Genomic DNA, 25,553 nt, shown 5'->3' with positions numbered 1-25,553 from the left:
CCTAAACATCCGTCATTTCTGAGTTCATCGAACGGCATTAATTAATTCAAAATAGGAATGATGCTTTAATAACGCCACCGGCTGCTCAACGGCTATTTTTCCAAGAGCAATTCCCCTCTGCCCCATCTGAGCCGTAGGATTTCGCAGATCGGACCGTTGAGACTTCAAAAAAATTCGACCGTTGTTGGGGGGCACCCTCCCTGGTCCCCTCCGCCCTTTTAATGCGAGACCTACGAGCCGAGAGAAACAGAGAAGAGAGGCAAAGAGTGGAAGAAAGAGCGCAGAAGGGAAGAAAAGGAAGGAAGGAATAGAAAGGACTCGTCCTTATTCGTTCTCTCTCAGAGCTGAATCCAGGCGTTGGTGGTGAATCCGAGCGTAGAAGGGGAGGGGAAGTCGCCGACGGCTCGCCTCCGTTCGTTCCTCTCGTCGGTGTTCTTGAGTCCCTTTGCGAAGAACCAGTAAGGACAAGAATCCATGGCTACCAGGCATCAGGCTGTGGTTTCCCAGAAGCAGAGAGGTAAACCTACGGGAGAATTCTAATCTGTGAATCCTTTTCCGATGGGTTTCTTGAGGTTGCTACGATAAGAGATTGTTTCTTTTCTTCTTGGTTTCTTCTCTATTTTGGATATTCCTCTCTTTGTTTATCATCATCATCATCATCATCATCATCATCATCATTATTTCTGTGGATTTTTGTTGGGTTTCTTTATTTTGTCTTGATGGTATCTATTTCGAGGTTTCTTCCAGTTTCCAGAAATTTTTATCTTATAAAGATCCCTTTTTTCTTTGGAGATTCTATAAACATCTGTTCTCTGATTCTTTTGGTTTTTCTGGGTAAAAATGGACAGCGTCCCCATTTCTTTCGCTTAATTTGGCAAGGGGAAATGTTGGTTCTTTAAGTCTATTTACCATGTCTTCATCTGCGGTGCAGGCTCAGCGAGATAACTTCTTTTGATTTAATGATAAATTCCTAATTTTCCTTTAGTATTGTGAGATTTCTTTGCTTGCTTCGTTTTGGCTGTGAATTTTCTCCATCTTCTTGTCATTTGGGTGTCTATATTTTGCTTCCTCTTTCATGGATTCTTGCTCTATGTGTGGCCTTGGAAGGAAAAGATTTCTTGAATTCTTGCCTGTGATCTTCTTGTAGATATTCATTTGAGTGTCTTAAATCAACAACATATCTTCTAAAATTATCAGGTGCGATTGTTCCTGCGGGCAAGCAGAAAGCTGCTGCCGGCGCAGATGGGAAGAACCGACGAGCCCTTGGAGACATTGGTAATCTGGTCAATGTCCGAGTTGTTGAAGAGTAAGCACACCAGACCTTATTTTCTAACCCAGAATCCATATGTTTGATGCTTAAAATAACTTCCCGTTATATTTTCTTCTGTTCAGGAAGCCACTTCCCCCGGTCAATCGGCCCATTACCAGGTGGATTCATCTTCATCCCCATAGTTTGTGGTTCTAATCCTTTTTCTCTGTTTTTCAACTCATCCCATATCCTTTGCTTTATTTCAGGAGTTTTGGTGCTCAACTCCTTGCAAATGCCCAAGCTGCTGCCGGCGCCACTGCTGATAAGGTACATTGATCACCTCCATATTTTTTCCAATAATTTACTGTGTTGCTATCAGTGGTAGGATAAACTAAATGAATGATTTCCTGTATGTCTCATTATAATGTTGCAGAAACCTGTAGTTGTTCCTGCTGATGGAGCAGCAGTGGTTAAGGTTGCCACAAAAGCAACAAAGAAGGTTACTATTAAGCCAAAGCCTGACAGAGTCACTGAGATCAACCCTGCTGAGAAACCAAAGGAAGAATCTGAGAATAGTTGTTCGCGCAGCAGGACTTCAAGAAAGAAGGTCAATACGCTTACTAAAGTACTCACAGCGCGAAGCAAGGTATAATTTTTTTTTCCACTAGACTATAACATACCTGGTTTGATTTCTATGTGGTGAGTTATCTTAAATGTTCCTCCATATTCCACTAATGTTAGGCTGCCTGTGGAGTCACCCACAAACCTAAAGACCTGGTTCCTGATATTGATGCATCGGATGCAAACGATCAATTGGCTGTCGTGGATTATGTCGAAGATATCTACAAGTTCTATAAATTTGCCGAGGTACAACTTTCATATAAACTCTGCCAGTTTTATCTATAATTTCTCATTATCTATTAACCTCTGTATCACTGTCAATGCTTGCTGAAATTGTTTGTTTCAACTGTTGATGCAGAACTCTTTCCGGCCACATGACTACATGGACTCACAAGTGGAGATCAATGCGAAGATGAGAGCAATTCTGACTGACTGGCTGATAGAAGTGCATCACAAATTCGAACTACAGCCTGAGACTCTATACCTGACTTTCTACATTATTGATAGGTACCTTTCGATGGAAATAGTACTGAGGAGAGAACTGCAGCTTGTGGGAGTCTCTTCCATGCTCATTGCCTGCAAGTACGAGGAGATATGGGCTCCAGAGGTAATGTTATTTTTACAACCATATGCACCTATTTTATTTCTAACTTCTCCACCAATTGTTTTAATCAATAAGCTTGGGCATCTGGTGCAGGTCAATGATTTCATTTGCATATCAGATAGGGCCTATACCAGAGAGCAAATACTAGCCATGGAGAAAGGAATTCTGAACAAGCTAGAATGGAACTTGACTGTTCCCACGCCTTACGTATTTCTTGTGAGATTTTTGAAAGCTGCATTATGTGACAAAGAGGTAATAAATAATAGAAGGTTTTCTGGTAGTTTTCTATTGCCTGTTCCCTTCAGTAGTTCAATTGCAGTTCTAAGTTTCTTCTGATTAAATTGCAGGTGGAACACATGGTTTTCTTCTTTGCTGAGTTAGGTCTGATGCAGTACTCCATGATCACATTCTGCCCATCAATGTTTGCTGCTTCTGCTGTTTATGCGGCTAGATGCACTCTTAAGAAAAGCCCACTTTGGACCGAAACACTTGGGCGCCACACAGGGTTCTCTGAGCCACAGCTATTGTATGCTGTTCCCTGATCACTACTTACAATATATGCAAGGAAGTTAATCAATCTTACTGAAAAATTTTGGTTTTGGATGCTGCAGGGACTGTGCACAAATTTTAGTGAACTCTCACTCAGCGGCACCAGAGAGTAAGCTGAAGGTGGTGTACAAGAAGTACTCTAGTGAGCAATTTGGAGCTGTGGCTTTGCAACCTCCAGCAACAAAATTATTAGAAGAGTTGAATGCTTCAAAGAAATGATCTTGGAGAAGTGATGCTGGATTACCCACTGGTAATTAATATATATCTGTTTCTTTGTTTCCAGAGATATGGATCAGTGAGGAAAAGAAGGTGCTGAAATTGAATCATCCAAGTGATGATACAGAGGGATTTGTTTTGTCTGTTTTTGGTCCCTACTCTTCACTCTGGAGTAAAGTACTTTAGAAGGAGGCAAAACATTTTACATTCAGTTACTGCATTCTTTTAACGGTGTATATAGTTTGCCTATTGGTTGTTGAGACATCTGACTTTTATGAAGCAGCTTTTGTGGAAAACATAATGATATTTTTTATCCAAGCCATTTTTATGTCATTAAATCTCTCTCCTTGTACGAAGGATTTTTGTTTTTTTTTCTCCAAAACAATCTTATGATCGTTTTCGGAAAATCCCTAAAGATGGCACCAACGACTACCTGCACCTATTAAGTATCATCACCTAGTGACCATGTAGTTAGATTGATAGAACGAATAATTGGACACCTTCACCTTGGCACGTTCACACCACCCACTTCCAAATGATCTATAACAATAATCTAGTTTTCTTCACTTGCACGTTCAAACAATCGCTGGCACACCCATAGAATAGGTTTTATTCCTTACAATAATATCTCCGTTGCCAACCTTATCCTATGACACCAACATATACTGTCCTCAACAAATGAACCGCCATAATTTTTTTGTGCACCGCCTAATAACATTGGAGCACATAGCGCATTCAGATGGGACGGATATTTAATGCTACTCAATTTTTTTTTTCTAATTTTTTAGTGACTTCCTGATATCTTGTATAACTTCTCGTGAATATATATGATTTCCTATGAATATATATTGTTTAGGAAGTCATATGACTTTCTGTGAATATATATATATTTACAAAAAGTCATATATATTTATAAAAAATCGTATATAATTTTCTGTAGACATATATTACAGAATATATATAATTTTTTGTGAATATATATTGTTCAGAAAGTCATATGACTTCCTGTGAACATATGTGACTTTATGTGAACATATATATATATATATATATTCACAGGAAGTCGTATATGTTCATAGGAAGTTGTATATGATTTTCTATGGACATATATGTGAACATATATGATTTCTTGTGAATATATTTGAAAAAAATCATATATGTTCACAGAAAGTCATATATATTCATAAAAAATCATATATGTTCACAAGAAGTCATATATATTTACAGAAAATCATATAGAAGTCATATATATTTATAATAGGGATGGCAATGGGTAGGATTTGGGTCGGGTATTGTATGATCCATCTTCAAATCCGAACTTAATATTCTATACTTAAATCATATTGGATATCCGATCGGATAAGAAAAGAGATATCCATCCTCATACCCAATGGGTTTGGAGATACCCACGGATAATCCATTTTTCCATACTCAATTCATACCCACCCCATACCCAAAAAAAAAATAGACAACCAAAATAATTTTATGATTTTATGCATATTATCAATCAAAATAAAATTATTAATTCAACATAGAACATAATTTATAAGTCCAAATTTATAGAAATCAAACATAAAAATAGAATTACAATTCAACATAGAACATATAAATGATCAAAATAATTATATATATATATTATCAACTAAAACAGAATTACCAAAATAGAATTATAAATATATCTATTCGGGTATGAGTTTGGATATTATCCATACTTGTAGGTTCGGGTCGGGTTCGGATTTGGATTTGGGTAGAAAACAGCACTATCCATACCTTACCCATATCTATACTACAGTTTTCGGATTTTACCCAAACCTGAATCTAAACCCAATCAAATTCTATTTTTCAGGTTTGACTGGGTTTGGGTAAGGTGCATACCCATCGAATCGGATTGATTTTACCATCTCTAATTCACAAGAAATCATATATATTTACAGAAAATCATATATTCACAGAAAGTCATATATGTTCACAGAAAATTATATATATTCATAAGAAGTCATATATATACTCACAGAAAATCATATATATTCACAGAAAGTCATATGTTCACAAAAAATCATATATGACTTCTTGTGAACATATATGACTTCTTATGAATATATATATGTTCACAGAAAGTCATATATATTCACAAAAAGTTATATGATTTTCTGAGTAGTATATATTTACAGAAAGTCACTCACAAGAAGTCATACAAAATATCAGAAAGTCATAAAAGATATTTTCATCATTAAAAAATTAGGAAAAAAAAAGCTGGACAACATTAAATGCCCGTCATATCTGAATGCGCTTGCACTGTATATGGTGCACAAAGAATTACTCTGCAACTAAACTTGTTCATTGGGTGGGCTAGGCTCAGTCCAAGGTATAACCAAAATTAATCAGACTTGAGTCTGGTTGGGCTTGAGCCTAGTACTTACTCAAGCCTGAACCTGGCATTAAGCTCTGGATTGGGTCTCAGGCTCTTTAATTTTTTTATTTAAAAAAATGTCAAAAGAAAGTGGAGAGGGGGGGGGGAGATAGAGAGAGAGGAGGAGAAGGAGGTGGTAGAGGATGCTGAAGGTGACAGATTGAGGAGGAGGATTAGCTTAGGCCGAGCCAATCAAAACTCAGGTCCAGCCTATTTATCAAGCTGGCTCACATTTCAAGTCTAGTAGCATCACTTGCTAGGCAGACTTAAACTAGACGCATTTGAAATGCTTTAAGCTGCATCTGGTAGATGTCATTGTCCTTGGAGTGGAGCTTTGAGCGACTTGGGTAGGCTTTATGAATGTAAGGTGGATCTTGGAAGCAGATCACGTCATTATCGAGGGTGGACTTTACCACTATTGTAGGTTGGTTATGGGGGCGGGCCAGGACAGCTTAAGTCCATCAACTACTGTGCGATGCTTGGAGAGCACCAAAAGACTGTTCTTTTTTGGACATCTGGCACACCGATTGGAAGGCGAATAGTGCAGTAGATTAGATCGCTTTTTTTGTTACTGAGCTCTCTGACGAGATTTTGCCGATGGATACCCATAGTGCCTCTTTGTTTTTTCATGATACGATGTTTTCTGATTCTTGTGGTTATATTCATATTAGATTTGTATGGTTGACCCATCTTACCAAGAAAAAAGTGCTTTGGATTTGAACAGGCCAGGCGGGCAATCTGACCTGTGAACGGATTCAACTGCAACCTATTTGAGTATTCTAATGGTTCTCTTCTATGCTCATTTCTTTCTTAAGAAGGGTTCCCAGTAAGGGCCTGTGAAAGGTTTGGAAATGATGGCCAACCTATTCCTTCAAAATAAAAAGAAAGAAAGACATTGAAATATTTTCTAGGCTTATACTTTTACGTCTCTCTAAAATTACATGATAAAATCTTAGTTTATTCAATTTTTAAGAACTCCAAAGCACACGTATTAACAAGAAATGAGATAAATAATAGAATACTTGTTGTTTAATTGTATAACATATCTTATATGCCAATATCAATCAATCTCAATAAATATATATTTCTATGATTAAATCCCACAAAACAATATGTAAATAAAGTGAATTACAATAGCAAAAAAAATCTTTTTTTTTCATATGGGTTGCCTGGGACTCAAGCCCGGAATTAGTCCAATAGAGTAGATAACCTTTTTTTTTTGTTGGAATAGAGAAAAAAAGATCCCTCTTTAATCCGTGCTTGTTTTTTGTTGTTTTCATTGCATATGACTTTACCAATACATAATATAAAACTTGGGTCCTAAAAAGAAAGCATAATAATTTTGACTGCTCTGTTGATTCAACCATACAGTTATCGAGTAAACCTGAGGCAAAATGATAAATTACATCATTGTTGAACCATCAGACATTTGCATTGGTCAGGACCAAATGGCGATGCTTAGATTATTTCTTGGTTAAAATCCTATTATAGTTGGAACATTTTATCCTACGAAATTATGAAAAGAAACTGCACAGATGGAGAAGGACCCAAGATGTAAGCAAAATAAGCGACCTGACAAGTAACACTAGCTATCCATCAACGTCTGACTACTGTGCTATGTGAATCAAGCCATTCGGTTGAAAAAAAAAAGAAAGAAAGTGCAAATATATATATATATATAGCAAAATGTCCTTCAACCGGTTGTTAAATTAAGATGCAAGTAAGCGCGCAAGCGAAGTTCCATTCAGTACTCTGAAGTCCAAAGTAGAACAAGAATTTTCCCTTCCAAATCACCCGAGATAAGATAGTTGGGGATGTACCACATGAGACTTGAAACCCGAAATGTCCTCTTCCTTGAGAGGCCCTATTCATAGACTACAATTTTTTTTTTTTTTTTTTTTTTTAAGTTTGAGAAAACAAACTACAAGAAGTCAGACCGGCCATCTACACATTATGGCCAACTAACAAATCTCTGACAAAAGAATTGATATTAGCACATGATGATCCACCCTCTTCAATTGCTCTATGAGAAGCCTCTCGCAGTTCTGCAGCTCTTCTCCTGATCTCGCTGCTTTCAACTGTATCTTCCATCAACCTCTTAATAGTTTTAGCAATCTCCTCTCTCCCAACTACATTGTCTTTCCCCACCTTTTCCTTCAGACTCAGACCCACCTTCCACTCATCCACTATAAGCCTGCTATCAGGTGGTTGATCCCAAAATATAGGAAATGTAAGCATTGGCACCCCTGTGAATACACCTTCGAGAGTTGAATTCCAGCCACAGTGAGTCAAGAAGCCCCCAACTGAAGGGTGACACAACACCTTCAGTTGGTCACACCAAGGCACCACTAAGCCCATGACACCACTCATCTCCTGCATTCGAGAAGAGTCCCCACGAGCAACCCACAAGAACCTGGTCTCACTAGCACGCAAACCCATTGCAATCTCATCCAGCTGAGAGCTTGATACTGAGAGGAAGCTGCCCAATGAGACATATAGTACGGAGTTCTTTGGTTGGGAGTCTAACCAGTCAAAGTAGTCCTTGTCACTGCGATTGAGCAGTATGGGCTTCTTTTGTTTCTCTTCAAGTGTCATATAAGGAATGGAAGGGCCGACCGGGTACACGGGACAAGAAAGCTCTGATCGTAATGCATCTATGACACAAGGCTCAAGCTCATAGAATGAAGTGAAAAGAACACATTGTGCTTTCCTTACCCAATAGAAGGCTTCTAATGCCCGTTTCAGTGGAGTCCCCATGGAAGAGAAAGTTCTGAAATCAGCCAACCTCAGTGAAGAAAGACCCGGAATAAACTGCTCCAAAGGCTTATCTGCATTTATTGCAATACACAAAGCATTTTCAAGACCCAGGCGTTCACTTTAACTCAACTGGATATTAGGTAAGTAAATTCAATGAATTATATGCAAGTATGAATTACTTATGGCTGGACTAACTGACAACTGTACTGAGGTTGCCAGAGCAAAGCCTTCGCTTCTCGCAGATTCAAATAGAGCCTAAATTGCTAACAAGCTAGGCTTCAGTCTGCTGGTTGGCACTAGTATTGTGCCAGTAAGAGATTCCAACTTCAACTTGGAATGTGGCTCTCCAACTGCTATCATTATTTGGAGGAAAAAAAAGCCTAAATGCCATTGAATCAACTATGTTTTAGCTTCATTCGAAGAAGAAAATTTAAGCCAGACAAAGGATAACACACCTTAACCTATGGATATGGTGCAGCACTAGAAAGCTTATGCCAGAAAAATTTCTTTGGCAGATTGACCATGCTTCAACAAACAATGCACTTTTTAAGGCATGCTCAAAATTCATTCAGTACTGAAATAATAAGCATCTATATCATCTTTACTTGACTAGTGAAGATGAATCTTAAACATCGTCTACTCAATCTTGTATGCAGTCTACGGTCATCAAAATTTAGGAATGTTATCAGCCTGGCTCTAAATATGACACCAACCATATAGGCTGGTCCCAATTTCTTAGGCAACTTTGGATAAGAGATTTGGCACAAAAATTCAGAAAGTCTATTGGTGGGTAGCAGAACGACCTTAGTAGTTGCACAGCACAAGCTCAAAAGGGGATAAACTTTTCTTTTTCTCTGAAACAAAGCAGTCATATGCACTGCTTTTGTTGGTTACTTACCACAGTAGCTCATCTTGTTAATGAGTCTTTTGATCCAGGTGCCATGCAATCTACATTGTTTGCCAATGAGTTTTTGCAATGAAGCATCTTTGGAGGGCCACGATGCAGTATTGTCCTTGACAAGGGAATAATCAGGTAAGATTAGATAGTAAGTTGACAAAAAGTTTCCGAAGAAGAAAAAGATATGAAGTAGTTGAACATTGTAATTTGGGAGAACTAATAAGAATGAGGTTATCGAAGCAGAAAAGATATCAAGGAAAATGCTTTGGGCTATTCATGCAAAAAAGGTTCCTCGCACCCATTAGGTTTGGCTTGGCAACTTCATAAACAAAGCAACAAACACTACAAATTAATTACTGCAAGTTACACTATCATACCATGTAGCAGGATTACTTTTTGTGTGCAGGAAGCTCCATAGAATTTCTCAGATATCAGAATCAGCTAACGTGCTAAGCCTCTTGATACCATCAAAGATGCTTAAACCTTGCTTACCCGCACCACCCCACCCCCACCTCCCCCCCCCCCCCCCCACAACTAAACCCAAAATGGAAGCCAGAGAGTAACACCAAATTGATCATCAGGGGTCCTATTAGGGCAGGTCATCCATCCAGGTTTCACTAAGTTATGCAGACCCAGTAGGGTGGGTCTTATTCCATACTCAATCCTTTGAAGGTTGTCAAGTTTGAGTTCGGGAAACAAAAATACAATAAGATGCATCAATTCTTCAAGTTGAGTTTGAGTTCGAGTAATCAAAATATAGTAATACCCATTAATTCTTGAGGTCAGGTTCGAGTTCGGGCAATAAAAATATAATAAGATCTATTGATTTGGGTTTAGGATGATCAATGTGTAGTGGGTATAGGCTAGAGTAGGTTGAGTTAGAGTTTCTAGTAGCCACCAAGCATGGTCTGCTGTAATGCCTTGTACCGTCTAATATAGAACGTACCATACTATACCGATCTCGTACCAGTATATTGTCACATACCATACCGATACTTAGTACGCTACCTCATATTGTACCAAACTGCGTACCGATATTGTAATAGGATGGTATCGATACGGGGTCCGATACCAAGATGGCAAACTTTGTTACCAAGCAATACATCTTGAACAATTAATAAAGATTAAATTATTCATGCTTTAAGAAGCTTATAGATGAAGCACCAAATTATATGCTCCAAAAGTTAAATCTTGAACAGAAAGCACTTGATACATAACCGTGTATCATTGCTTTATTGGAACTTGAAAAGTCACACTTAATTTAAAAGCAAGTACAAACACCAAACATGTCCTAATATAAAATTCTTTGAGATTTTTGCTTTTTGCATATAGCCTTATAAAGATAATTTTTATTTACTCTTTTCGAGATGTGGTTTGCATATTTAACCCTTGACCCATTTCCATTTTCATATTTACCCTTGTTGTCATTGTTGCACCAAATGTTAGACAACACTGTTAAAATACTGTTAGATTTGTGAAATAACATTGTTACCCTCATGGAACTGGCCCTTTAAAAATATCATTGGCGCTTATTGGCTATGAGCTGACTTGAAACCCTAGTCATCAGGTTAGGTACAACCGTATGACTACTAAGACAATATCTAATAGTGCTATATGAAATGATTATTTTAATTTTATTGATTAGACAGGATTATTTCAAAAAGCTCATAATATTTGAAGAGTCCTCTTTGATAGAAATATTAAGAAAATACATGTACTTTATTTTTTTTTTATATATTTTCAAAATTTTACTATGTATTAAGAAAATCTCAATTAGTTATATACTTCCTAAATTAACTTTTGATGCACCTTTTCAAAAAATATATAATTTATGATTATCTTATATCTATGCTATAATTAAGGGTAGAGTAAAATGACCTAAAGATTAGTAATTAAACTAAAAATATATAAATAAAACTATGTGTATATGTATATATGTATGTAGTAAGATTTATAAATGTGAGAATTTAGACATTAGTAGGCAGATAAATAGCAGTGCAGATATATACATGCGCATATGCATGCTTATATATTTCAGGTTCTGTTTGTCAAATTTTGTGACCACAATAATCTTAGTTACTCTCTTCACCAATATTTGTATAAAAACACAATATATAATCTAAGTGTGCCTCTTTTTGTTTTTGTGCCTCTACCTTTTTTCTTAGACATTCCAAACCAACTGGTCTATATTTAAAAAAAAAAAAAAAAAATCCTCCACCTATCCCTTAGCCTTATCCCTAGTTCATTTGACTCTTTTTTTAATATTTGAAAAAAAAAATATTGATACATTTTCAAATCTTTCATGTTTTCTATCTCTCATCCCCAAATTTCTTAAATTCTTTTTCTTATTAGTCTTTAACATGAATTGCACATGTCTAGTTGCTAGTGATTAAACATATACATATATTGTATACATGCATATATACATAATATATGAATATATACATATGTATATATAGATGTATTTATTTATACATGTATAGATGTATGTAAACATGTATGTATGCATGTGTATGGTTATACTACACATGGGGTGTAAAGAATATACTTTATACCAGCCACCAAATTCAATATTAGCCGTCAAAAATAAAAATGTAAGGATGTTGCATGTGATTTAGAAGGCCTAGAATATATATATTTATATATATAAAATATCATATGATTTAAAGACCCTTAGTCTATGCATCAGATCACCATCAAAAATAGTTATAATGGAACATATTGTTTTGATTTTGGGATGACTTGATGATAGTCTAAGGGTTGAGAAAACATATGATATTTGTATATAGATATCTAGGCCTTCTAGATCACATCCAACATCTCATATTTTCATTTCTTGACCATCAACATTGAATTTTGCGGTAGGTGTAGAGTTCATTTTTACACCCTATATGTATTGTAACCGCATCCATATAAATTTTTCCAGAGGTGGATCCGAGATTTTTCCTTGGTTGTGGGGGGTGGTGGGCCAACAAAGGATGTACTTAAGATCCGTTGTGCAAACCGATCGACTAGAATGGATGTATGATGATCTTTGAGATTTATACTCAAATCATCATATTTGCATGGGGTGACTAATAATCTAATTTATATCATCTGTATACTGTAAATCTCAGTTCATGTTGCATTATTTCTTACATAGCAAATCTAGAGAGAATCATACAACCAAATGCATGAACAAAATAGTATAAGTTGACTTATAAAATTTATTTTTTTAGAAATTATTAAAATAATTATTATACATCATAGATTCTCCAATGGGAATGCATTAAGCTAACTACATCAAGTCTGAAATTGTCCTACTATTTAAGGGTATATAAAAATTACATATAATTTTAATGGAACATGAAGAAGCAAACAAAAAATAATTCATCTTTTTATCATTTAAACCTAAGAGGATGTCAATAATAAGTGTAGCTTTAACTGTGTAGATTGGGATCTTTGATGATCTAGAAGGGGGGAACATCATATTTAGAGCCTAAAGGTACCCATTAACTGTCCTCCTCTACATCCAGAAATTCCTGTCTTCTATCCTCCTTGCTTAAGCCGATTATCTGGATATTTAAACATAATTTTTTTATTAAAAATGGGTAGCTTAATATAAAATCTTAATAGATGTTATCCAATTTATGATTGCAGTAATGTCAATTCAGTGTTTGGTGACTAGGCAGCTACTGATGGTATTATAGACTCGATAGTTATTTCGAATAAATCTTGTACATCTCCTATTTCTCAGCAAAAGGAGTCTGGTGTTTTGGATAATAATGTAGGTTCTTCTATGAGAAAGAGCACCAGATTTACTGCAGATGGTACTGATAACTCTCATGTGTTGGACAGAGCTAGTAAGAGAAAGAAGGACATTAAGAAGGTAATGAAATTGCTAAGAAGTCAGAGAAAGCTTCAGCTAATGCTTCTCTTAGTTCTTTGCTGATCGCAGTTTTTGATAGGTTATCCAGGAAGGAACTTATAACCATGGCTGCTAAACGCAAATTGTCTATTTGTCAAAAGTTCTGCTGGTGGAAATGAAATCCAAGAAGTAGAAAGTGTAAAGCAGATGGTTCAGTAGGAGTTGTTAAAGAAAAATGAGAAGTAAGTGGAGGATAATAGCTCTTATCTTCTAATTTCATTTATTGATTTTTGTTTTAGAAAAGAAGCTTTTATACTGGAATGTTAGGGGTATCTGTGACCTTTCCAAGAGAAGCTTGTTAAAGAATGGCACTGAAGCAAATGACTGCATTTTGGCTTCTTTTAGGAAACTAAGGTCTCTTCTCCATCTATGTCAATTCTCAGATCTTTTGCTGGTTCTAGACTGAATTCTTGGTTATGGTTGGATGCGATGAGAGCTACCGGTGGTTCATCAACTGGTTGGTCAAATCAGTGGGTTAGTGGTGTGGAAAAAGTGCAAGGCCAGCATGCTATATTAGTTATGTTTATTTTTATTAATTCTAAGATTCAATGGTATTGTTCCATACAAGGTTTGCCATACCGTGCCGAACCGGTCGGTACATCTCGTATCGTATCGGATCAGCGGAGAACCGACACAATTCGGTCCGCAAATTTGGTACACCGGCAGTACAGAAGGAAAAAATAAGGAAAGTGAGAAAGAGAGAGAGAGAGAGGAGGAGAGGGAGGGAGGTGGAAGCCGTCGGAGGCAGGCGGAGGCCGGCTGCGGCTGTCGGAGGGCTTCCGAGCCCCGTATCGCCCGGCTTTCAAGAGAGTTAGAAAGAGAGAGAGAGCGCTCGGGGGGGGGAGGGACCTATCGGACGGACGACGCCTCCGTCGTGAGGCCCTCGATGGTCGGCGAACCGATGTCGATGGCCTGAGGGCGGTCGAGTGGGCGGAGCCCAGACGTCGATGGCCTGAGGGCGGACGAGCGGGCGGAGCCCCTCCGCGGCTCCGTCCTCTTCTTCTTTTTTGAAATAGGTGGTCGTCTGTTTTAGTTTTTTTTTTTTATTTTAAACTCATGAAGTCCGCAACCCAGTTGCCAACTTAAGGAATTTTTTAAAAAAAAAAGACAAAAATCGTGAAGCCGGCAAACTATTTGCCGGCTTCACTTTATGTTTTTTAAAAAAACTCGCGAAATAGGGGCGACGCCCCTGTTTCACCCCTGCGGCGCCGCGCGCGTGGATTGCGCCCTCCGGCGGCCACGGCGGCCAGCCGGAGACCGTCCTACGGCCCCGCCGGCTCCTTCCCATCCCTCTTTTTCTTTCTTCCTCCTTCTCTCTCTCTATTTCTCTCTCTTTCTCTCTTTTTCTTCTTCTGGTTCGGGTGCACTTGCCTTCGTCGGTTCGGTACGGTACGAAACCGTACCAAACCATACCGCCGGCCGGCTGATACAGCCGGTGGTACCGGTTCAGCATACCTTGGTTCCATATATATGGCCTTTAGGATTTAAATGAGAAATTGGTGCTCAGAAGAAATGAGAAATAGCAGAGCTTCTTTTGGTGGTCCATGGAATTGGATCGTGTGTGGGGATCTTAATATGACAAGGTATGCTTTGATAGAAGTTGTAATCCAGGTTGACCTAGAGTGTTATAGCCCAAAACCTAATTTCAGCCCACAAAAGCCCAAAAAAAAAAAAATAGAGGAATTCAAAATCGGGAAGAAGACTCCCGATAGGAGTCTCCTTCTCCGGTGAAATCCGGGCGAAATCAGGACTCCTAGGACCCCTCGGAGTCCTAGGGTTTCCTATAAGAATACCCCTTCTTCCTTGAGACCGGACATCGGCCTCTTCCCTCTCTCCTTCTCTCCGTTTTTCTCGAAATAGAGCCGCGGACACCACCTTGTCTTTGCCGTGACTGCTCTCCGACGAAGTCACCGGAGGTCAAGGTAAGCTTCCTTCCTTTTCCTCCCTTCCTTCCTCTTTCCCCCGTGCGTTTGTGCGCGGCTGCCGGCGACGAGCGTCGCCGATTTTCGATCGGGAAAAAGACTCTGTTTTTGGGCCTCTTTTTCGTGAATTTCCGGCGCCGGAGATCAAAATTGACCGCCGGCCATGTTTCCTCCGTGACCGGGGGAGTGGCCCCCGTCGGCCGCCGGCCTCCGCCGTGGCGGCCGCAGCCCGAACGGCCGATCAAGGCCGGAGGACCCCGTTCTCTGTTCCGGCGCGGGAAGGGCTGAGAAGAAGAAGAAGAAAAAGAAGAAAAGGAAAAGAAGAAGAAGAAAAATAAGAAAAGGAAAAGAAAAAGAAGAAAAAGAAGAAAAGGAAAAAGAAAAAGAAAAAGAAAAAAAAAAAGAGGGGGCGGAGAGAGAAACTCTCTCTCTCTCTCACTTTAGATTTTAGGATTTATGGAATTAATTAATTAAAAAAAAATTAAAAAAAATTAAAAAATTAATTAAATTAGCAATAAAAATAAAAATAAATAAATATAATTAGGGCATCCATGGATTAGTTCGAAAACCCTGGATGCTGTCGACGAATTGATCCTCGTGGGGATATTAGATTTTAATAATTTAGTTATTTTTAATTCGATGAAATTTTGATTTAAAATATGTATTTGACATATCAGGTTCAGAGAAGGATTTTCGAGATCCCTAGAATTTCTAGTTTGGACTTTCTTTTGAGGTAAGTAGTGTTTACTTTTACTGAATTTATCTGGTAAATTATAAATTAAATAAATTTATGCATGCTTGCGATTGTAATTATTTTTTGAAATAATTGTTGAAAATTATTTATGATTAAAGTTAATTGTAGAAATTATTTATGATTGAAGTTATTTGTTGAATAATTAGTATGATGATGAATGATCACAAAGAATGACATGGTTGATTTGACTCGAATATCATTATTTATATTATTTTAAAAATAATATATGAATTGAAAGACAATATGAAATTGACAACCTGACTGTGTTGAGGACCCCGCCAATGGGGGCATATACGTTGGCAATTGACTGTTCTGAGGATTTATGTCGCCAGTGAGACCAGCGACATGTCGCCAGATAGACCAGCGACAAAACCGCCAGCTAGACCAGCGGTTCCAAAGGACTTGGCTGCCAGATGATTCGCAGCCCACCTCAAGCAGATACGCGGTATTATGACCCTGCCACAGGGATAATGTGGTCATAGTCATGGTTGGTAAGAAGAACTTAAGAAAATTGATGAAAAGCATAATTGAAAATTATGATGAATTGACTTTTATATATGATTGACAGTATGAATATGATTCCATGAATTTTACATATTGATTTGTTATCAGTAAATTGATATGCATAGTATTATTTGTCTGATTTATTCAGTTAAAGGTATACACTGCTTACTGGGCTATTTAGCTCATGATAAGTTTTATGTTTTTCTTACAGATCCGGAAAATTAGCATGATGCGGGATTTCGGTTGGGAGAGTGATTAGAGATGGAGTTAGCTCATTGATTTAGGATTTTCTCAGAATTTATTCAAGACTTTTTAGTTTTGTTTTTAGTGCTGACTTTGTCAGACAGTTATTTTCTTTTGAACACTGAGTTTTGATTTGTTATTTGAACTAAGTTTTGATTATTAAATATTGAAAAATTTATTTAACTATTTGTGAAGATATCATGATGAGATGCCTTGCATGCTTATGGAAAAAGTATTCTATAAGTATGCGGCGGTTGCCATGACCCTCGATTCAGATCTCGGGTCGGGGGCGTGACAATTAATATGGTATCAGAGCATAAATAGATAGATAGAGACATGTAGAATAGAGTGAGCGAGTGATGGGTAGATATTAGAAAATTGAAAGGTTAGTTATGATGATTATGAGTTGACCTGTCTCAAGTAAAGTTATAACCTTATTAAGGATAAGTTATTATCTCAAATCTATCATAGGTCAATATGCCTCCACGACGAGCAAGGAATACGCAAGGAGCGGTAGGAGGGACATCAAATCCACTTGACGATAATACTCCCCAATTAAACAGTGGCACAACTCAGCAGGAGGGAATCCATGATCCTACAGAAAATACTCCGATAGTACAGGAGGAGCCGAACATGACTCAACTAATGCAAACTCTGATCGGAGTAGTTCAAATACAACAGCAGTTACTTCAACAACAACATGCACAGCCACGTCAGCAATTTCCACCAATACCTGGACATGGAGAACATCCGATGCAGAGAAACAATATCGTCGAATTTAAGAAGCTAGCTCCTCCAGCCTTCAAAGGGACCATCGAGCCACAAGAAGCAGATAACTGGATTATGGAAATGGAGAAGGCCTTTGCCGTGCAAGAATGCCACGATGAAGAGAAGATCCGCTATACAGCATATCTGTTACAAGGCGAGGCATACAACTGGTGGCGTATACTGGAACAAAAATATGAGCATGATGGGATACCACTCACTTGGGAGAGATTTCGAGATGAATTCTTCGACAAGTATTTTCTCCGAAGTGTCAGAATACAGAAAGAACAGGAGTTCATTCACCTGAGATAGGGTAACAGATCTGTTGCAGAATATGAAGCCAAATTCACGGAGTTAGCCAAATTTGTTTCGAGACTAGTTGAGATTGAGCAAGACAGAGTACACAAATTTGAAATGAGACTGAAGACAGAAATCAGGAAACAGGTTGTACCCTATGAGCTAACTACCTATGCCTCAGTTGTGAACAAAGCTCTAATAATTGAGAGAGAAGCAAATGAAGCTCATGCGGAGCGTGAACGGAATCAGAAGAAGAGAAATAGGTTTAGTGGAACTCAAGGACGAAATCAGAACAATAAGGTTCCAGCAAAGAAGCCAACAACTGATAAGAATCGTGAGAATGTGGCAGTCAGATGTTCGAGATGCGGCCGAAGAGAGCATGAGACTTCTAATTGCCCATGGAATACTGGTTCGTGTTTTAGATGTGGCCAAAAAGGACACAAGATTGCAGATTGCCCGCAGATGGACGAAAATAGATCAACACAAGCAAAGGACGGAGGTCAAAGGCCGAAAACTCAAGGAAGAATCTATGCACTCACACAACAGGATGCTCAGGCCTCCAATGCGGTGGTGACAGGTACCATTCCTGTATCTGGTATTCATGCTTCAGTTTTGTTTGATTCTGGTGCTACACACTCCTTTATATCCACAGCTTTTATTAGACAACATGATATAGTATATGAACATATGAAAATCAAATTATATGTTGTGACACCAGTAGGTGGTATTTTGAGTACCGAAAGTGTGTGCAAGTCATGTAGTATCAGAATAGGAGAAAAAGAACTACCGACAGATTTGATGGTCCTGGATATGCATGATTTCGATGTCATTCTAGGAATGGATTGGCTGGCTACTTATCATGCCTCTGTGGATTGTCATGGAAAGAGAGTGAACTTTCACATACCAGGAGAATTAACTTTTAGTTTTGATGAAAGTACAAGAACCACCCCTCCACGTATTATTTCATTTGTGCAAGCTAGACAGATGCTAAGAAAGGGATGTAGAGGTTACCTAGTATCAATAAAGAATAAAGAACATGATGAATTGAAGTTGCAGGATATTCCTATCATAAATGAATTTTTGGATGTATTCATTGATGATTTAGTCGGACTACCACCAGATAGAGAAATTGAATTTATCATTGAGTTGGCACCCAATACCAGTCCGATTTCTAAAGCTCCTTACAGAATGGCCCCTATGGAGTTAAAGGAGTTAAAAGATCAATTACAAGATTTATTGGATAAAGGTTTTATAAGGCCTAGTGTATCTCCTTGGGGAGCTCCAGTCTTATTTGTGAAGAAGAAAGATGGCAGTATGAGACTTTGTATTGACTATAGAGAGTTGAATAAAAATACTATCAGAAATAAGTATCCTCTACCTCGAATCGATGATTTGTTTGATCAGTTGCAAGGTGCACAAGTCTTTTCTAAAATTGATCTTCGGTCAGGATATCATCAGTTAAAAATTAAAACAGAGGACATACCAAAGACGGCATTTAGAACTCGTTATGGACATTATGAATTTTTAGTGATGCCTTTTGGGTTAACCAATGCTCCAGCAGCCTTTATGGATTTAATGAACAGAATATTCAGATCTTATCTTGATAAATTTGTTGTCGTATTTATTGATGATATCTTGATATATTCTAGAAGTAAATTGGAGCATGAAGAACATTTACGGTGTGTACTACAAATATTGAGGAAAGAAAAGCTTTATGCCAAATTTAAGAAGTGTGAATTTTGATTGGACAAAATATCCTTTTTAGGACACATCGTATTTAAAGATGGAATTTCTGTGGATCCAGCAAAAGTGGAAGCTGTAATGCAGTGGAACAGACCTACAAATATTTCTGAGATTCGAAGTTTTCTGGGAATGGCAGGATATTACAGACGATTTGTAGAAGGATTTTCCCGCATAGCTACACCTTTGACTCGTCTTACTCAAAAAGGTGTTAAATTCGAGTGGACTGAAGTTTGTAAACAGAGTTTTCAAGAATTAAAACAACGATTAGTGTCAGCCCCTATCCTTACTATACCAACAGGAGATGAAGGTTTCACAATATATAGTGATGCATCTAAAAAGGGACTCGGCTGTGTATTAATGCAACATGGTAAGTGTCACAGGGCTGATTCTCGCCCAAAATTTTTGCAAGAATGCAAGCCTTGTGCGGCACTAGACCCACGTCTAGTTCAGCCTCTCAGTACTCTCCTCCCAGAAGGGACATGATATCAAGGCACATAAGGGAAATATCACAGATTTCCTTTATTCCAATTCCTAAATATACACTGGATAATGGAGACCCGCCCACAGTCTCTCGGAAATCCCAACGTACCCACTCCTGCTCTACTAATCAGCAAGCAGGGTATACATAGGCGGTGGACAACTTCCCCCAACCGCTGGGAACCAACTCGGAACCGTTCCCATCTGTTTGGAGGGCAACCGCTCCAAGGAGTTGGGAGCCAACTACTGTCAACTCCCCCGAACTGCTGCTGGACAGCAACTGACCAAGGCAACCGAAGGCAACTATCGGGCCAACTCCGAATCCTGTCCAGCGGCGTGTCAAGACCTAGGCTGCACGCGCCCAAGGTCAGGCTCGGGTGCCACCCTGCGCACCCTTGCAAACTCATGCGCGCACGCGTCCGGCCGTGCGCGCCCATGCGTGGGTCGATGCCACGCGCGCCCATGCGCGGGCTCTGCTGTGCCGTTGGCTTGCGCGTCCTGCTGCCGCGCGCAACCTATGCCGCACGCCTCCGGCACCATGCGCATCCCACAACGCATCCTGCTGCCGCGCGCGCCCTGTGCTGCGCGCGCCCTGTGCCGCATGCCTCTGGCACTGCGCATCCCAGCGTGCGCCCTGTGCCGCATGCCTCTGGCACCATGCGCATCCCACAGCGCATCCTGCTGCCGCGCGCGCCCTGTGCTGCGCGCGCCCTGTGCCGCATGCCTCTGGCACTGCGCATCCCAGCGTGCGCCCTGTGCCGCATGCCTCTGGCACCATGCGCATCCCACAGCGCATCCTGCTGCCGCGCGCGCCCTGTGCTGCGCGCGCCCTGTGCCGCATGCCTCTGGCACTGCGCATCCCAGCGTGCGCCCTGTGCTGCATGCCTCTGGCACCATGCGCATCCCACAGCGCATCCTGCTGCCGCGCGCGCCCTGTGCTGCGCGCGCCCTGTGCCGCATGCCTCTGGCACTGCGCATCCCACAGCGCATCCTGCTGCCGCGCGTGCTGTGCTGCGCGCGCCCTGTGCCGCACGCCCAGTTCTTGCCGCGCACCCCCTGCTGCACGGCGCGCTCGAACATGGCGCCAGTACGCTGCCCATGCGCACCCCAGCGCACGCCCGTCCATGGTGCCGCGCGCTGCTGCATTTTGGCACCCGTCTGCCGGTGCCAATACTCGGCCTGGCCATACGAGCACCAGGCCATGCCTTATCCTTGCTGAGCTCCACCAAGCCTCTGCGCACTTGGGATTGGCACGGTAAAGGCATCAACCCATGCCATCCCAGGAAGCCAGCTAATGGGGCCGTGACAAACCTCCGCCACCCGAAGATCCCGACGTCCTCGGAGGGAGGTGTGACAAGTAGGTTTGGATCGCCTCTCCAAACTGCCACAAGGATGTCTCCTTCTCCCAACTAGCCTCGTTCTCTTTGTCTTGCTGGCACACCAAGCAAGACCGGACATAAGCCTCAATGTCCTCTTCCATCTTCGCCCATACAAATGTACGGGACAAGAGAGCAATTATGCGCTCCCTTCCCGGGTGTCCCGCCCATTGGGACTCCCTCATGAGTTGCCTTCTCAAGCCCCCGCCATCAGGGACATATAGTCTATTGCTTTTGCCCACCAATAGACTATCTACAACCCAATATCTTCGGGTCACACCATCCCGAACCTGTTGAAGCAGTTTTTTGGTATTCTTTATCCGACTGCACCACCACCTGAATCCTGTCGGTGAAGTCTGCTTCCACAGAAGAAATAGCAGCAGCCATTTCTACAATGCCTTTCCTACTCAATGCATCAACAACCTGGTTATCCCTCCCAGGTTTATGCTCCCCTTCCAAGTCATAGTCAGCCAACTCCTTAGGTGACATACTGTAGGAAGCTTTCGCAGGAGGTCTTGTGCCAGGCACAAGATCCATCTTGTGATCCGCAGCACGTCGAGGCAGCAGCCCCTTTGGCAACTCTGAAGGTAATACATCACCGAATTCCTGCAGAAGTTCAGCCACCTCCTTTGGCACCGTTGCTGTCTCATCAGGGCCCACATCAATGAGAGCAGCAAGGTAAGTTACTTGGTCCCGCTTCCATCCACGGGCCAACTGCATGGCGGAGACCATCTCCACCTTTGGTTTGCAAACACCAGCATCCGAAAGCATGCTGCACCCTGTAACAAAACAAGGTCTCTTCTCATCATGGATCATCAGTCCATTCAAGTGTGGCCATATCGCCACTTTGGCAGCGACAAAAAAGTCATTGCCAAGGATCAAATTGTAGTCGTCCAGCGGAACCACCATTAGGTTCATGCGACCATCCCATCCGCCAATGGTCACTTGGACGTCAAAGGCCATGCCCCTCACGGCCTGGGCTTGGGAATTGACTGCCTTGATACGGCTCGAGTGTTTCCCCACACTCAAGCCTAGAGTGGGTACTATCCTTTCAGCCACAAAACTGTGCGTGGCACCACTGTCCACCATGGCTGAAAGCTGATGTCCATTGACTTCCATGTGAACGAACATCAGTTTGGGGCGTTCCTTGGCTTTCTCCGCTTGCATTGCACCAAGCAATTGCAATGGTGCAACTTGGTGTGTAGCCTCTGAATCAGCATCATCACAAGCATCTTGAGCAATAATGGCACTTATCTTGCTCTTGTTGGGACAATTGCGAGCAAGATGAGGGCCATTGCAGATGAAGCAACCGGGATGGGGATTGGCTTGATCCCTCCTTTGGTGGGAACCCTCCACCTTAGCCTTCCCTTTATCTGCAGCATCCATGGTCCGCTTCTCGCCAACATCCTTTGGCCTCTTCTTGTGATTCAAAAACCCATTGCTGGGCTTACTGATTCGCAAATCCACCAAGGCATCAGCAGCAGCCAATGCGGCGGGCAAGTCCTTAATGCCTTGCCGTCGCAACTCCAATTGCGCCCACGGTTGAAGGCCAGACAGGAAATTGAATAGCCTGTCTGCCTCGGACATATCCCTTATGTCCAACATAAGAGAGCTGTACTCCTTCACATACTCTCTTACTGATCCGGTCTGCCTCAACTTCTTTAGGGAGTCCCTTGCAACCCACGCCGTATTGCAAGGGAGGAATTGCTCCTTCAATTCCTGTTTCAGCACCTCCCAAGTGTCAATTTGTGGCCTGGCAACATCTTCCATTCTGGTTCGCCACCAGAGTTTGGCATCCCCCACCAAGTACATACTGGTGATGGAGACTTTCTCCTCTTCAGGAGCATGCGCAGCCTTGAAGTATTGCTCCATGTCCCACAAGAAATTCTCCAAATCTTTGGCACTCCGCATGCCATTGAAAGGCTTTGGATCAGGGACTTTCATCCTGACGGGCGCATCTCCCCGTGAAGGGTTTTGCAGCACCGTCTTGAGGAGTCGGACATCAAATTTCATCTCCTCCAATTGTTGCTGCACCATTGCCAAGGCTTCCTGCAGCGGAACCAATGTGGCCAGCGAGTTCTCCACTTGCGACCACAAAGGTTCAGCGGCTTCAATTTGAGGCACACCGAGCATCGCTTCCAACCGGGACAATCTCTCACGGATAGCATCCATGTTACCACCCGTTCGCATGAGCGCCACCCCCACGCTCAAATGTTTTGGCTCTCAAATGGCCAAAATCCCTTCACTCGAGCAAACCTGCTCTGATACCAACTGTCACAGGGCTGATTCTCGTCCAAAATTTTTGCAAGAATGCAAGCCTTGTGCGGCACTAGACCCACGTCTAGTTCAGCCTCTCAGTACTCTCCTCCCAGAAGGGACATGATATCAAGGCACATAAGGGAAATATCACAGATTTCCTTTATTCCAATTCCCAAATATACACTGGATAATGGAGACCCGCCCACAGTCTCTCGGAAATCCCAACGTACCCACTCCTGCTCTACTAATCAGCAAGCAGGGTATACATAGGCGGTGGACAACTTCCCCCAACCGCTGGGAACCAACTCGGAACCGTTCCCATCTGTTTGGAGGGCAACCGCTCCAAGGAGTTGGGAGCCAACTACTGTCAACTCCCCCGAACTGCTGCTGGACAGCAACTGACCAAGGCAACCGAAGGCAACTATCGGGCCAACTCCGAATCCTGTCCAGCGGCGTGTCAAGACCTAGGCTGCACGCGCCCAAGGTCAGGCTCGGGTGCCACCCTGCGCACCCTTGCAAACTCATGCGCGCACGCGTCCGGCCGTGCGCGCCCATGCGTGGGTCGATGCCACGCGCGCCCATGCGCGGGCTCTGCTGTGCCGTTGGCTTGCGCGTCCTGCTGCCGCGCGCAACCTATGCCGCACGCCTCCGGCACCATGCGCATCCCACAACGCATCCTGCTGCCGCGCGCGCCCTGTGCTGCGCGCGCCCTGTGCCGCATGCCTCTGGCACTGCGCATCCCAGCGTGCGCCCTGTGCCGCATGCCTCTGGCACCATGCGCATCCCACAGCGCATCCTGCTGCCGCGCGCGCCCTGTGCTGCGCGCGCCCTGTGCCGCATGCCTCTGGCACTGTGCATCCCAGCGTGCGCCCTGTGCCGCATGCCTCTGGCACCATGCGCATCCCACAGCGCATCCTGCTGCCGCGCGCGCCCTGTGCTGCGCGCGCCCTGTGCCGCATGCCTCTGGCACTGCGCATCCCAGCGTGCGCCCTGTGCTGCATGCCTCTGGCACCATGCGCATCCCACAGCGCATCCTGCTGCCGCGCGCGCCCTGTGCTGCGCGCGCCCTGTGCCGCATGCCTCTGGCACTGCGCATCCCACAGCGCATCCTGCTGCCGCGCGTGCTGTGCTGCGCGCGCCCTGTGCCGCACGCCCAGTTCTTGCCGCGCACCCCCTGCTGCACGGCGCGCTCGAACATGGCGCCAGTACGCTGCCCATGCGCACCCCAGCGCACGCCCGTCCATGGTGCCGCGCGCTGCTGCATTTTGGCACCCGTCTGCCGGTGCCAATACTCGGCCTGGCCATACGAGCACCAGGCCATGCCTTATCCTTGCTGAGCTCCACCAAGCCTCTGCGCACTTGGGATTGGCACGGTAAAGGCATCAACCCATGCCATCCCAGGAAGCCAGCTAATGGGGCCGTGACAGTAAGATAGTAGCCTATGCCTCAAGACAATTGAAACCATATGAACAGAATTATCCGACACATGATTTAGAATTAGCTGCAGTGATTTTTGCCCTAAAAATTTAGAGACATCACTTATACGGTGCGCAGTGTGAAGTGTTTACTGATCATAAGAGTTTGAAGTACATTTTTACACAGAAAGAATTAAACATGAGACAGAGAAGATGGTTAGAACTATTAAAGGATTATGATTTAACAATCCATTATCATCCGGGAAAAGCTAATATTGTTGCTGATGCCCTTAGTAGAAAATCTGTGGGAAATATGGCGGTTTTAATCACACACCAAAGTCAATTATTGGAGGATATAAGGAAACTGGAATTAGACATCCGAATATATGACTCAACAGTACGGTTAGCCAACATGAGGGTTCAGCCAACACTCATAGAAAGAATTACAGTTGCCCAGAATAATGATCCACAACTAATGAAAATAAGAGATTCAGTGGAAGCTGGTGTTCAATTTGAATTCAAGATACATGAAGACGGTTCATTAAGGTTCGAAAACAGGATTTGCGTACCCAATGATTCAGCACTCA

The 25,553-nt window shown here is 42.1% G+C and overlaps 2 protein-coding genes across 2 annotated transcripts in view; one reads left to right on the top strand and one right to left on the bottom strand.

Annotated features, from left to right (window-relative positions):
* Positions 1-254: 254 nt before the first annotated feature.
* Positions 255-3,566, top strand: LOC105045452 (G2/mitotic-specific cyclin S13-7). Its single transcript, XM_010923729.3, has 10 exons — positions 255-517; positions 1,198-1,306; positions 1,393-1,428; positions 1,516-1,576; positions 1,683-1,895; positions 1,991-2,116; positions 2,229-2,477; positions 2,568-2,726; positions 2,822-3,000; positions 3,086-3,566. The coding sequence occupies exons 1-10, from the start codon at positions 475-477 to the stop codon at positions 3,240-3,242; spliced, it is 1,332 nt and encodes a 443-aa protein (XP_010922031.1). The 5' UTR covers positions 255-474; the 3' UTR covers positions 3,243-3,566.
* A 3,792-nt stretch (positions 3,567-7,358) lies between these two features.
* LOC105045451 (UDP-glycosyltransferase 87A1) overlaps positions 7,359-25,553 on the bottom strand; it is a 29,759-nt gene continuing 11,564 nt past the window's right edge. Inside the window, exon 2 of the mRNA XM_010923727.4 lies at positions 7,359-8,477. Coding sequence (XP_010922029.1) covers positions 7,594-8,477 — 884 coding nt within the window. The 3' untranslated portion in view covers positions 7,359-7,593. The remainder of the gene's footprint in view (positions 8,478-25,553) is intronic.

This window comes from Elaeis guineensis, chromosome 5 (genome assembly GCF_000442705.2).
Source record: "Elaeis guineensis isolate ETL-2024a chromosome 5, EG11, whole genome shotgun sequence".
In the NCBI taxonomy this organism is placed as follows: Eukaryota; Viridiplantae; Streptophyta; class Magnoliopsida; order Arecales; family Arecaceae; genus Elaeis; species Elaeis guineensis.
This window is presented reverse-complemented; position numbering and strand designations above follow the sequence as displayed.

Bases quoted from the DNA above. Each gene is read 5' to 3' on its own strand.
- LOC105045452 (XM_010923729.3), top strand. From the start codon at position 475: ATGGCTACCAGGCATCAGGCTGTGGTTTCCCAGAAGCAGAGAG. The intron at 1,577-1,682 runs GTACATTGATCA...ATAATGTTGCAG, and splicing joins CCGGCGCCACTGCTGATAAG to AAACCTGTAGTTGTTCCTGC. The intron at 1,896-1,990 runs GTATAATTTTTT...CACTAATGTTAG, and splicing joins TACTCACAGCGCGAAGCAAG to GCTGCCTGTGGAGTCACCCA.